Source organism: Chlamydotis macqueenii, chromosome 1 (assembly GCF_036417535.1).
Source record: "Chlamydotis macqueenii isolate bChlMac1 chromosome 1, bChlMac1.mat, whole genome shotgun sequence".
NCBI classification, from domain to species: Eukaryota; Metazoa; Chordata; class Aves; order Otidiformes; family Otididae; genus Chlamydotis; species Chlamydotis macqueenii.
Window position 1 is genome coordinate 14,282,611 of NC_141556.1, and position 12,746 is coordinate 14,295,356.

General features: G+C 38.6%; 1 protein-coding gene across 3 annotated transcripts in view; it reads right to left on the reverse strand.

Moving 5' to 3' along the window:
- Positions 1-533: 533 nt before the first annotated feature.
- Positions 534-12,746, reverse strand: part of ORC5 (origin recognition complex subunit 5) — a 77,842-nt gene continuing 65,629 nt past the window's right edge. For all 3 annotated transcript variants that reach the window (XM_086746142.1, XM_086746150.1, XM_086746133.1), the window contains 2 exons: positions 8,314-8,426; positions 534-4,706 (listed from right to left, as the gene is read on the reverse strand). In XM_086746142.1, the coding sequence (XP_086602268.1) occupies positions 4,661-4,706; positions 8,314-8,426 (159 nt within the window). In that variant the 3' untranslated portion in view covers positions 534-4,660. The remainder of the gene's footprint in view (positions 4,707-8,313; positions 8,427-12,746) is intronic.

Here is a 12,746-nt window from a genome sequence, read left to right on the forward strand (position 1 = left end):
GGCAATCGCAGCACCAGTGGCAATTATTTGTTACCAAAGTACCTGTCTGTTCAAAACCAATGTTTGAACCAAATGAAAGGAAGAGTTAGGGATACTTCTGCTGCTTTGAAGAAAAGGGCCATTGGTCACTGACAGAGGAGGCGGCGCTGTAAGTACAATACGCTACAACACTTCAAACATTAAGTTTACCTGTGGTACTTTGCTCATCAGGTTCTCACTCTGAGACCACTTCTACCGTACTTCTAAGCTTCTTGATATTAGAAGTGTAGACACTTGGTTATTCAAATACATGGCTGATACATTGCTGATGTCCAATAACAAGCACTATGATGTTTTTCAACCTTCTATTCTAGCATAGACACTGCCATTGAGCTGTTGCTTTTTAAAGACATCCCCATGTATAATTTTCAGGCATCTTCATAAGGGTTGTACTTCTGCAGTTTCAACTCTGCTGGCATACACAAACAATTTCTGTATTGTTTGCAGATTCATCTTTTTAAATGGTTTTAATAAACACACACAAAACCAAAGAATCAAAAAGTAAAACTGAGCTTAGTCCATGTTTATCTCTGAATATTGTACAGTTTATATGAATCTGCCTGTTCGGAGTAAAAGACGTGTCACATGGAAGCTGAGATAAAAAACATAGTTTTTGCTATCAATCTCACATTCAATATTCTATTCTCGCACAAAACCAGACACAATAGCTAGGGGAACTGTTATGGTAGAAGCAGCAAGTTCTGTGAGAACCAGAGTAAGGTAAATCACTGTTAAAAAAAAAAGAATAAATCTCTTCCTGCATTACATGAGGATGCATTTTAAAAAAGAAAATCTCCGTGTTATATATATGAAAATGCAGCTGTTGATGAAGTCAGAGCTATTCAAGGGCACTCATTTTTTTTGCAGCTGATGATAGCTGCATTTCTTTCTCCATTACTTACTTCTTGTAAGAACAAGCCCCAGCTCCTGTTGATGTTTGGATGGGCCACTGGAGACAGGCGCTATAAGTCTGTAATTTTTACAGTATGATAATGCTATGTGACTCAGGAATGATGAAAAAATTCTCTGCTATTTTTTAAATACACACTGCTGCTCTAAAGTACTGAGGGTTTTCTGATTAGTAGAACATCTGTCTTTCTCTGCATCTTTTGCACAGTTCTTAAAAGCACTTGGAAAAAGGGTGAAACCCTGGCCCAGGGGAGGCTAAAGGAGGCCACATCTCATCCATGAAAATGGGGTCTCAGAGCATTGCTAGGGTACCTACTAAGTAACTTGGCAGTAATTTATAAACTCACTGATATGGATATATAGAAATATTTCTAGTTTGTCAGAATAAATCCTACTATTCATCACCAGCATAGTTATAGCCTACATCAATCATCCGCACTTCAGTCACCTTCCTCATTCTCATACTCTGCTGATTCAGCTTTAACTTTTATTTCACTGATAGGAGTCTTTCAAAAAGGTCACAAAAGTGCATTCTATGTAGGGAAGTAGTTCTGTCTAACGGATCCTCAGATACTACTTCTTCTCCAGTTAACCTCATTTCAGTCAAATTAACTACATTCCACAAAAATCTGTATCCTCATCCTTTGGATTTACACTGGAAATGATCATCAGGCTGGTATGGAAGAAATCAGTGAAAAAAATAACAGTAGCACCAAGTTTTCTCAGTGCGTATTTTCTAAGATCGTTATTTAATGTCTTCTATACTTTGTGCTCCAAATTTGAGGTTGGGTAGTTTGGAGGGTCTGGTCCACTACGTGGGAGCGATGGGGTTACCAAAAAGGTGGTACAACCAAGCAAGCACATTTGACACAATGCCAAAGGGATGTTTTTCCAGCTTCAAGCTAAACCAGAACTTACATGACTGATTTTGTTCCTCATTCAAACACTGCCAAGACATAAACCACATGGCATATTTAGTCCTTTGCACCTATACTGTCTGTCTAGTAGCTATAGGCAATTAAGTCTGGAACTGGTTCTGGTCTTGATCTCTTTCTAGATAAGCTAAGGCAACAGTGAAAAGAAAAATAATTTATGGGCTCATTTTTAATAACCAATTGAATTTTAACATTAAAACAAGCAATACAGCGTATTTCATTAAATACTGTTACAAGTAACTACGTGTGTTTACAGATCCGTACTGCTGAAAAACTAAGATTCTGGAATTAATTTAACCATAAATTCTGAGCTTGAGCCAACTTGCTATACTAGAGTAAAAGATCATTATGCTCGATTCTTCTTTTTCTGTTTGAAGCCTTTGAATTTGCATCTCATCTCTCATCAATCCCCAGCATAAGCAGCACTAGAAATACTCCTGAAATGGCCGTGTACTAAGCTAACTGGGAAAACTCAGATTAATTTCTTTTTCATAGGATATCAGATATAAACGTTGCCTGAAAATGTCTCTAACATGACTAAATCTATTGTGCCTCCATATACTCACGCAGGGCTATCTGTAAGGTTGTCTTCTGTGCTCTCTTTGTATTCTCTTAATGCATACATCTGGAACTATTTTTTTAATATTTGTGATATTTTCATGAAGATTGAGTGGATGTGTATTATTCACAACTTGTTGTTGGTAGTAAAGCTTCCCAAAGAAGAGCTGCTTACTTCTGCTTGGCAACTGCTGAAGTTTTCAGCCATCCTGAGCACCACTAAGCAGCAGCTTCGCAAGCTGGCACTGCCCCTCCCCAGCAGTATTGCCCTGCCCTGCTTTGCTGAAAGCTGTAAACAAGGTTGGCTGCAATTTTTTAAATTTTGTGACTCAAGAGTTGTACCACTTAACAAATTAATATCAGTCCCATCACTTTTCATATATCAAATTCTAACCCAGAATGAGATGTCACAAAAATCTATGATGTATTGCTCTTGCTTTACTTGGACTTGAACAGCTCAAACCTTTCTTTTCCACTTTCAGCCCTAGGTAGTCATACAGGAGATTCACAAGAGCTGAGCTCAGCACAGCACTAGCTCCAAAAGGGGAAGACACTGTAAAGTTTAGCCCAAAGTTCACCTTATGTACATTTTCACTAGTAAAAACAAAAGCAGGTAGTGAACGTTTTGAAACACAGGTTATGTATTTGCATTCCAGCACTTCAGCAAGTGTGACAAATGTTGCCACCTCACGGATAGGTGCAGGGCCTGATTCAGCTCAGCGGCAGGAAGGAAAAGGGATCACGGAGATGACTCATTGCTGCCCTTTCATACTCTCCTGAGGAGGGAAGCGACAGCCTGGCCAGAAAGATGTTTTTGTTGCTTAGATTCACCTGGAACTCGTTCATTTGGATCTGAATCCAGAAGCCTGGCTACACACCCACCACTGGGAAAAGAAAAAAAGAAAAAGCTACACATGTTCAGAGTACCATCTCCAACATCAGAGCAAGGTGGGGGAAAAACAATGATGATTTTTTCCTTGGAAAAAAACCATAATGGTTAACATAAGACATGGCACGTCTTGTACTGTCAAATAGTCAAAGGCCAACATCCAGGAGTAAAACATCTGAGTCCCGCAACAGGCTGCAGGACCTGGAGCTTTCAAGAGGGTGACAGAAATCTTCAAATCCATGAAGACAATAATGCCAAACTGGACCCGGAGATTTTAATACCTCACAAAGGCAGCAGCAGTTGGGAATCTTTTACTTGTAAGCTGGACTCAAATGTAATTGTAGTTTACTCCATCATGTATTTCCAAAACTAAAGTTTTATAACACCACATTCATTATTCACTATTCTGCCTCTTTTGGGGAACTACTGCAGGAATACTCTGTCACCTGTTGAATTTTTCCCTTTCTGATGGAAAAGCCATTGTGCCATCTCTGCAGGATAGGTACTGTGACAAAAGCCATTACACAGTGTGTATCTTAAAGTACATTCACTCCAAATGGCATTATAGATACTGGATGAATGTAAAAGGACTGTAAAATGTTTAACAAAAAACAAAACCTTTCGAGTTTGATATCAGGACAGAACTTTAAGAATCAATGACTTTTTTCAATAAAGCTTTGTAAAAACAAATTCATAGTCAACATGTATGAACGGTCTGAAAAAAGACAGTATGGTGATTAATTGGGAGTTTCCTGTCATCATGATCTCCATATAACAGTGTAACAGCCTGCCTACATATGACTGAAGAAAGATTTATACTAGCTTGATTTTAAATATTTTCTTATGTTTATTATATTTTGCTACTCCACTCTCCTAAAATGGTGGTGTCAGAAAAAGCTGCTTTGGCAGGCAATTGCAAAGATTCCTGTGGAGAGGAAGTGAAAAGACTGGGCATACAAACAAGGGCTGCTGCCATGTTCAAAGCACTGGGGAGAGTTCATAGAGCAAAATGCAGTCCTAAGTAAATGGGTTTCAGGCAATTTCAGTGTTAAGATAACATCATTAAGAGTAGAACAGATTGTGCTCAAACCCTGCTGTTTATAATTAACACATTGCTTCCAAATACTCCAGGGTCCCTGGTAAATAGTCCTCTGCTCAGATCCGCCCAGACCAATCAGAGTATTTTCATCAGGTTCCACGCTGGGCCAGCACCTGTTTGGACAAATCCAGAAGAGCCAAAATACTCTTCTTTCTGGCCAGCTAAGCAGAGAGATGAACACAGCTTGCCTTAGTCATTGTCACAGTGTCCATATGGCTGTGAAGCTTGTTTTCACAAGAAATCGTACAAGTACTTTATTATGTCGAAGTTCACGGTCCTATAAACAAAAACACAGTATATTAGAGCAATCATCTTAACAGTGCTAAGACTTTACTCTGTTTGGAGGCAGCACACGCGGGACACTGCACCATCAAAATCAAGCACTATCCCCGAAAGAAACACAATCAAGAATGAATGAATTTTTTAACTTCTAGTATTGTTTACAGCACCTGTCTTCTGATTATTTAAACTTTGTAAGATTCTAACAAAGAAGTAAAGCAGCTTTCTAGTAAAAACTGGAAGATTCTTATTTCAATCATTAAGCAGTAAAAATATATCAAAGTTAATAAGTGTGTATATTTTGAGTGAGTATATTTTCATACGATACACAGGATGCTCTCGTTGGTGATGCAAAGCGGCAAACTTTTATGCTATTGAATGTTTTGTTCATCTTCCAAACCACCTGTTTTAGCACATACTACGTAACTCCTTCATCTGTACTCATTTGCAGTCTTGTGTTCTTTCAGTCTTGACACTAGTTGACCCATGTTCATAGCTAAATTTGAAAAATCCAAGAATGCCACTCAATGGGATAGAAGATTTTAATGTATACTTTTGTACTTTAATGGCAGGCAGAATGAAACAGCAGTAGAATAAAACATATAATTATTTTTTTGTCTCTAAACTCATTCTGCTATACAATCTAAAACTCAGACTTTGAGGTTTACTGTTTGAATAAATAATGCAAATTACTGCATATAATGACAAGTATAAAATTAAAAGGTTTTTTTTAAAGTATTCAATGATGCAAAAATAACCACTCACAATGCTAAGTGAGATTAACTGGCTGAATGTCTTACTTGTTCAACTGCAATCATTTAATATTCTCTGTTCACGCATCATTCTGTAACCCACTTTTCCAAAAGTTTCTATAAAACATACTGGGCAGAGAAAAACTTCAGAAATCCCCAAGACATATAACAAGAAATATCATGTTTGAGCCTACTTAACAATTCAGTGACAAAATTAAAGAAATTAACTGCCACTGGTAGACTCACATGTCATTGAGTCACTCAAGAAAAGTGCTTTAGTTGCAAGGCTTTCCACAGAAACAAAAACCACACTCTCTAACAAAGAGTGACCTTATCAACTAAATGAAACCCAATTGTCTTGTCTTAAGAACTGGGTTCATTACAGACTGTATGAAAAGATCCATTACATTCAACAAACATTAAGAGATCCCTACTTCAGCTACAGAAAATTCTTAAAACAGAAATTAAAAGTTTCTAACAAAGAAATGTCTAACCTTACCTTCAGTTAAACCTGTAAATACTGTGTGGAAGCAAGCATGGAAATAACTCCACAAAGAGGGAATATGTGCAACAGAATAGAGCCAGACATGAGGTTCTGTGGTACTGAAGAGACAGACTGTGCATGGCCAGCAGTTATCACTCTAAAAGCTACCACAAAGACACACAAGTTGTGTACTCTTTTCCAAAACCAGGCAGCTTTTCCTTTTTTTTTTTTTTTTTTTTTAATAAATGCAAACTTCACTTTTGCTTCAAAAATACAGAAAATGAAATGACAATCTGAACAGCTTGAATGGGGGCGGGGAGGGGAGAGAGCGAGCATCGTCTTCGGTCCTGCTCTTTGCACTCTTCAGCCTTCCATTAGGAAATATGCTAAGTAGCAAGGCTGAGACGGCAACAAGGCTGAGGTATCTGAAGATTTCAGTGCCTATCACACTTATTTTAGTACTATTACAGTAACAGAGAAAAAAGAATCAGGAGATGGGCTGCTTATTTGATGTGTACTTTTGCTGAAATGGCAAAGTAGTTCCGTCTCTGCAACAAATATAACCTCTCCCAAGAGTGGTTAAAAACTACAGGCAGCTGCAAGACTATAGCACAGTTACAAGACAAAATTTCTTAAAGCAGAGAAGATCATGCCTTCGCCCTGTAGCTAACCCCATCAAGACAAGGGGGAAGCCCATTTATCATGGGTTCATGAAACCCTGTATCTTTACGGATCATCCGCTTAAAGATTTAACAAAACTGTGGGCTGGAAAAGATACTTAAAAGAAGTGTAACAAAGGAACAAAGCAAAAGAAAAGGCAGGGGGATGAGGGAACAGAGGAAAGGTAGAATAGGCCAACTTAAAATCTAGTCATTCAAATGGCCCTATCTAGGCAGCATAGAAACACTTCCAAACTACTTGGTGGGAGAGAACTGCTTTCTTCTTCTTAACATGTAGGAAACGCCAGTCAGGATACACACACACACACACACATCTGACCTAAAAGAAATCAAGCCAAAGCACTATACTGTGCACCGAGGTTTGAAGTGATAGCATCTCCAACAACTACTGTCTCTGCTAAGTGTGAGGTGAAGTTTTGGTCCTGTTTTCTAGCCATCTCTACCTTCCAGCAATTTCAATGGAATCAATGAAATTTCTAAGGACGTCAAAGTTGCAAGAAGAGGGCCATCATTTCAAGTATCTTAATTCAAGGACCCTCATAGTCAGTACAGACTTTACGAACTGGTCTCTGTGTTCACCATAGGAGTCAGAGCGAGACAAGAGCTTGGGGATGTCTGTATACACAACGATCCATGTTGTGGAGCAGATGGTCTGCTATATTTGGTACCAGTGGGAGCTTTTTCAGGGCATCACTCACAAGTGGCTTTATTGCTGGGAATAGCAAATTGACATAGCAAAGCAGTGGCAGTGTGGTCCAGCCAGGCCTGAATCAGATGAAGTTTCATTCTGCGGCCTGTCCAACAGCAAACTGAAATCAGTGTGTCTAAGGGTTTTACTGAGAAGGCTACTGGACATCTAATAGCTCAGGAGAGCAACATGTGCACTGGCGTTAGGGATACAGTCTACACAGGTTCCTCTGAAGTTCCACATTGCAGAGAAGATTGGCCTTGAGAACATTTCTCCTCCTTTTCACCACATGTCACTTCTAGGCTCTGTTCTGGCTATAGACTCTTTACCCAAAACCTGCTAATAAGCTGGCTGCAGCAACAGGTGTGAGGTGATGCCGTTAGCATTTCATAAAAATGAGACATTGATTTTTGAGGCTTGATTTTTGCCTGCATTTCTGTCTGCAACTTATCATCACCTCTCCTGATGGACCTGGAACTGTTCTCAGACTCCAAAACGGAAGGCTCTGAATGAACCATTGAGGTACCTACATTCATTTATTCAGTTAGCTTGTATCAACTACAGATCACACAAGACAGACTATATGGAAGAATTCTTATAAGCTAGGTAGTTTTTATATCATGTGTACAAAAGACACTCTTAAGAACTAAATATAATTTCAGATTCAAATACCATAATGTGCCTTTTGGTAATGAAACGGACTGACATTTTAGAGCAGTATTTTCACATGAAGTCCTTGACCTTTATTAAAGCACAAGGACAGTATGTAACTATAACATATACTGCCACTGTAAGATTTTTTTTTTTTTTTTCAAACCAGAATTTGACTGAAGTTATCTCAAGTTCAACACTTTCATAAATAAGACATGGTCACTCATTCTTAGTAAACATCCACAGATTTCTATTCTAGTCTGCACAGAGCTGATAACTAAGCAACTACTGGTTTTGAAGTCCCTTTCAAGTCAGCAAATGCAACCGTAAACAATCTCTAATAGGCTCACCGGGCAACAGCTCTGATGAAGTCCAGAGACACAGTACATTTATATCGTGGTCCATCAAGCTGGTCATTATGGCCGACCATGGATAACAGCTGGAGAGTCACAAGCGAGGTGATCTACGAACAAGAGACATTATAATGTCAGTCGTTTTTGCTAATACCAACAGCAGTGGCCAATTCTTTTTTTTTTTTTTTGTCATCATTCCCATGTTTCTTTGGAACGTTGCTTATACTTTCTCCCTGATTTTCAGACCCAGGAATGTATATACATTTCCACCATTACATTTTCAGCACAGGCAGTGAGAGACACAGGCTGAACCCTTCATCCTTTGTATCAAGAGTTATCCTGGAGTTCTGATCAGAGAATGGCAATGTGGGGAACAGGAATAACAGGCATGAGTTGAACATTTTCCAAATCTCCACCTGACAACCAGGAGATACTTTGATTCTCTTTCCTTTATACCCAAAGATCTCTTCTTGAACTTTCACACTCAAAGTTGGATATTCCTGTGCCAGATCATACCACATTTTGAACAGATGGATGTATCACTCTGCTCAAATAAAAAAGAATTTGAAGGTTGAAAAGGAAAGGCTGGAAGATTGTGTGCCTGAAAAAAGTAGGGACTGAAAGGGGAGAAATTTGCCTACAAACACACATACAGTGTCTTGACAGAGCCACTGACTATTTTACCAAAATAGCAATGTACCAGCATATTTTTTACTAGCTTCATCCCTCCAAATGATGACTGCGGTATCACTAAAGTGCAGTTGTGGGATGTCACCATCGAGTGCAACCAGTCTGTTCTGCCTCAGTTCGGAAAAAACACTGTGGTATTTCCACTGCCTCCCTAGCTCTTCCTGGCTCCCAGGGGAAAGACAGAGACAAAAGCAAAGAAACAAGAAATTTTTTCCCTGGCCTTTACTATAGGTGCCACTGACAATTCAAGGCAATAAGGTTACGTTCTAGGAAGAACTGGTATCTGACCACAGCTCTGCTTTTCAAAAAAACAGCCAACCATGACCTACCTCTGTGTAACGGTAATAGCATAATAAGGAATGTCTGAAGAATAAATGTGTCAGGAAAGAGAGTGTCAGTTCAAATCTTCAAGGAAGCGCATCACTATAAAAAGCAGCAGCAAGTTCTTACCAGTATCAATTAAAAAAAAAAAAAAACAAAAAACCAAACCTAACTCAGTAATAACCCTGCTCTTTTGCTGAAAGTGAACTTGGTCTTCAAACTTGTGATAGTGCTTGCAGGAGGCAGGAAGAATTACTAAAGTTTTCCCTTAAGTGGACATAATATAAAAAAGTGACACCTACCTGCAGAGAATAGAAAAAATGATGATCACCAAGAATAAGGCAATTTTTATACCAGCCTGTGCTTAACTTTCTTTTATACGGCATTAGACAACAATAGTTTGGATGCCATCATTCTGCCAAGTCTTTGGGATATGGTTAAGGAATACCGGCCTACCCATACTGACAAAGACAAGTTCCATTTACTTAACTCAGGTCTATAAATTACATTAGAGAGTAGCACAAGATCTACAAATTGTTAGCATTGACAACATCTAAGAAAACTGAGCTCACTATATGGCAAATGGCTCAAAACCCAGTTCATTAATCATATATCACTGAATTGGGATCAATCTCAAACTTGTTATCCGTTTTTATTTTCTTAAAGCACTCATGAGTTTGAGAGCACATTTTTCTACACTCTCCATTCAACAAAGTCCTTGTTCAGTCAGTGAAGAAGCATTATGGAGCAATCTGCTGTAACAATTGCTATTGCACAGCCTGGGGCACCATTACTGGCGAATCACTTCTGCAATACATACTTGCAGCTGGCCTCGCATTCAGAAATCACCAACGAAGGGATGGCAGAAGGCTCCTAAAACTTCTCAATGACCACAGCAAAAGCCTAGATAGCTTGGAGTTGGATTCAACTCAGTTTTATGTGGGATGTAAAAGTGACCTTGCTGCTGCGTTACAAATGCTCCAGCAATACTTCAACAAGAAATTGTAACCATTTTCTTTTCCAGCTAGCACCAAAAGATATGTGTGGAATGTAAGGTCTGCAACGTAGGATTTCTTACTAAAGGCTGACTCAATACACCTGAAATAGCATCAGATTACAGTTTCATTAATGTTTTTGACTCAAAACATTAATTCTAAAGACTCAATATACAATATTACAAGACAAATGAAGCTATTGATCACCAGAGTAACACAAACTTACTTAGCAACCTGCAACCCTGTACTCATTTCTTTCACAAATCCTCTATTTATTTAGATTAATAAAAATGTCATCATAAGTGAGTGTTGAAACAGTGAGTCCTGATCCTGAGACTGCTTATAAGACAGAAGTAGAGAGAATTGCCATTTTCAATTAATGCAGGTAAGAAACAGTTTTATCTCCAAAGAAGTTCAGTAGAGACAAAGAGAAAGAACATGTATCTAAGGGGAGTAAACAGGGATGAGCTCTCCTACAGACAGTCAAATGTATAAAGTTAAAATACCTAACTTGTGAGTCTTAGGACCAGAATTCAAAACCTAGTTCCAGATGCCTGGCCTGTACATGGAGAAAAAGGCAGCGATTTTCGAAGGACAAATCCAAAAGCACAGCTTTTTCAACAGGTTCAGGGAGAATCCAAAATGGTAAGACAGTTCTGCCATCTGAAAGCAACAACTTCATTTTTTTTCTGCTTTATACAATATAGCAGATTCTCCTGCTGATGAGTCAGCCACAGAACTGGGCAACACACGTATCTTTTGCAATAAATTGCTTTGTCAGAAGAAAAGATTAAATTGTGGTAGATGTGGACTCAATTTCTAGACTCAATTAATACAAATAAAATTATTATCTTCACCAAATGGTTAAGTCATCCTCCTGGACACAGAAGGTTCAATCTCCTCCTGACATAAGAGGTTTGAGCGTCTCTTTGCTGAATATCTAACAGATAATTAGTGTGAGGGTAGTGGAGGAAGGAATAAAAACCTATGTACAGTATCCAATCTTTACCAGATCTAACTTTCATTGTAACTGCTTCTGGAGCTGAGCTATTTTACATAAAGCTGCATTGACATTAACAGTCTCTCTCTCTGTGCCTACTCAGGGCACTTACCTGGTAAAGCAGGATACAGTGGAATGAATTGGGTTTAAATGTATTTGTAGCAAAATTTTAAAAGTCACCAGTTTTCATGTTCTGTTTACTCTTAAGGTCCAACTGTCACGTATAATTTAAGCACTGAAAAAACATTACTACTTCAAAAGTTCAAGTGTTGTAAAACTTTGGAGGCAATCTGTTCTTAAGATATGTCAAAGTCTGAAACACAGTTGGGAAAAATACTAGTGCAATGCCAAACTAATTGCACTTAGGAAAAAAAAAAAACCAAACAAAAACAACAATCAAACACTTTTCAAAGTTTTCTGGTTTTTTTTTTGTTGTTGTTGTTGGTTTTGTTTGGTTGTTGTTTTTTTGGTTGGTTGGTTGGTTTTTAATTCCATAGGTACAGTGGCTCCTTTTCATTACCACAAAAGCTTGGGGAAAAAATATCTGGCAAGAACAGACTAGAAACTAGTCAGGAAAACTGTGTGGGTGACATAAAGAGTATTTATTGAGAATCTTCTGAACAAAAGAAATTACAGTTGGATGAAATATTCTAAAGCTATTCACTAAATTAAAGTTAGATCTGCTAATGATTTACACCAGCAAAAGTTAATAATTAAATGTAATTTTCTACAGGAGTAACAAGAAAATCTGAAGTTACTGATCTAAAAGATGTGAAGGAACAGGTGTCACCGATATGTTTAAAAACAAGCCAGGACTGAGCTTTCTTTGAAATATATTTGTGTGAGAAACCTGCTGCTGAAAGCTTGGATTCAAGGTGAGAAAAATCATAAAAGCATGGCTGAGAGCTGCTGCCAGTAGGAAACAACCGCTCAGACTGCTTCTGGAGATTCAGTGATCAAAAATGGACATTGAAGCCTCTGGAAAAAACAAAGCAACTCACAAGCCATCCTTAAAGGCCACTTTTTTCCTGTCAGCCTGAGCTGACAGATGGGCCTTGCATCATTCCCTGAGCAGACACAAAGACCAGCTTTGTCAGCACACGGCTGTCTGGAAGCGAGAAGGATTCCAGAAGTGAGGGCTGTCCGCTGAGAAAGGCCAGGCTCTTCCCGAGGACACCATGAGAAGCCAGAAAACATTTGCAGAAGTGCAAAACATGAGCAGAATTAGGACTCAAAATTCAGGGAAACACATGGGCAGTTTGGATATTGACTATCACAGGAAAGAGTCTGGACAAAGTGTGCGGCACATCTCAAACACACAGGATAAAACTAAACAGAGAAAATGACGCCGACTATTAGGGAAAAAAAAGCTGTTTCCTGTAAGATGTGATTGAAATCTCACCAAGTGGTACATTTTTAACTGG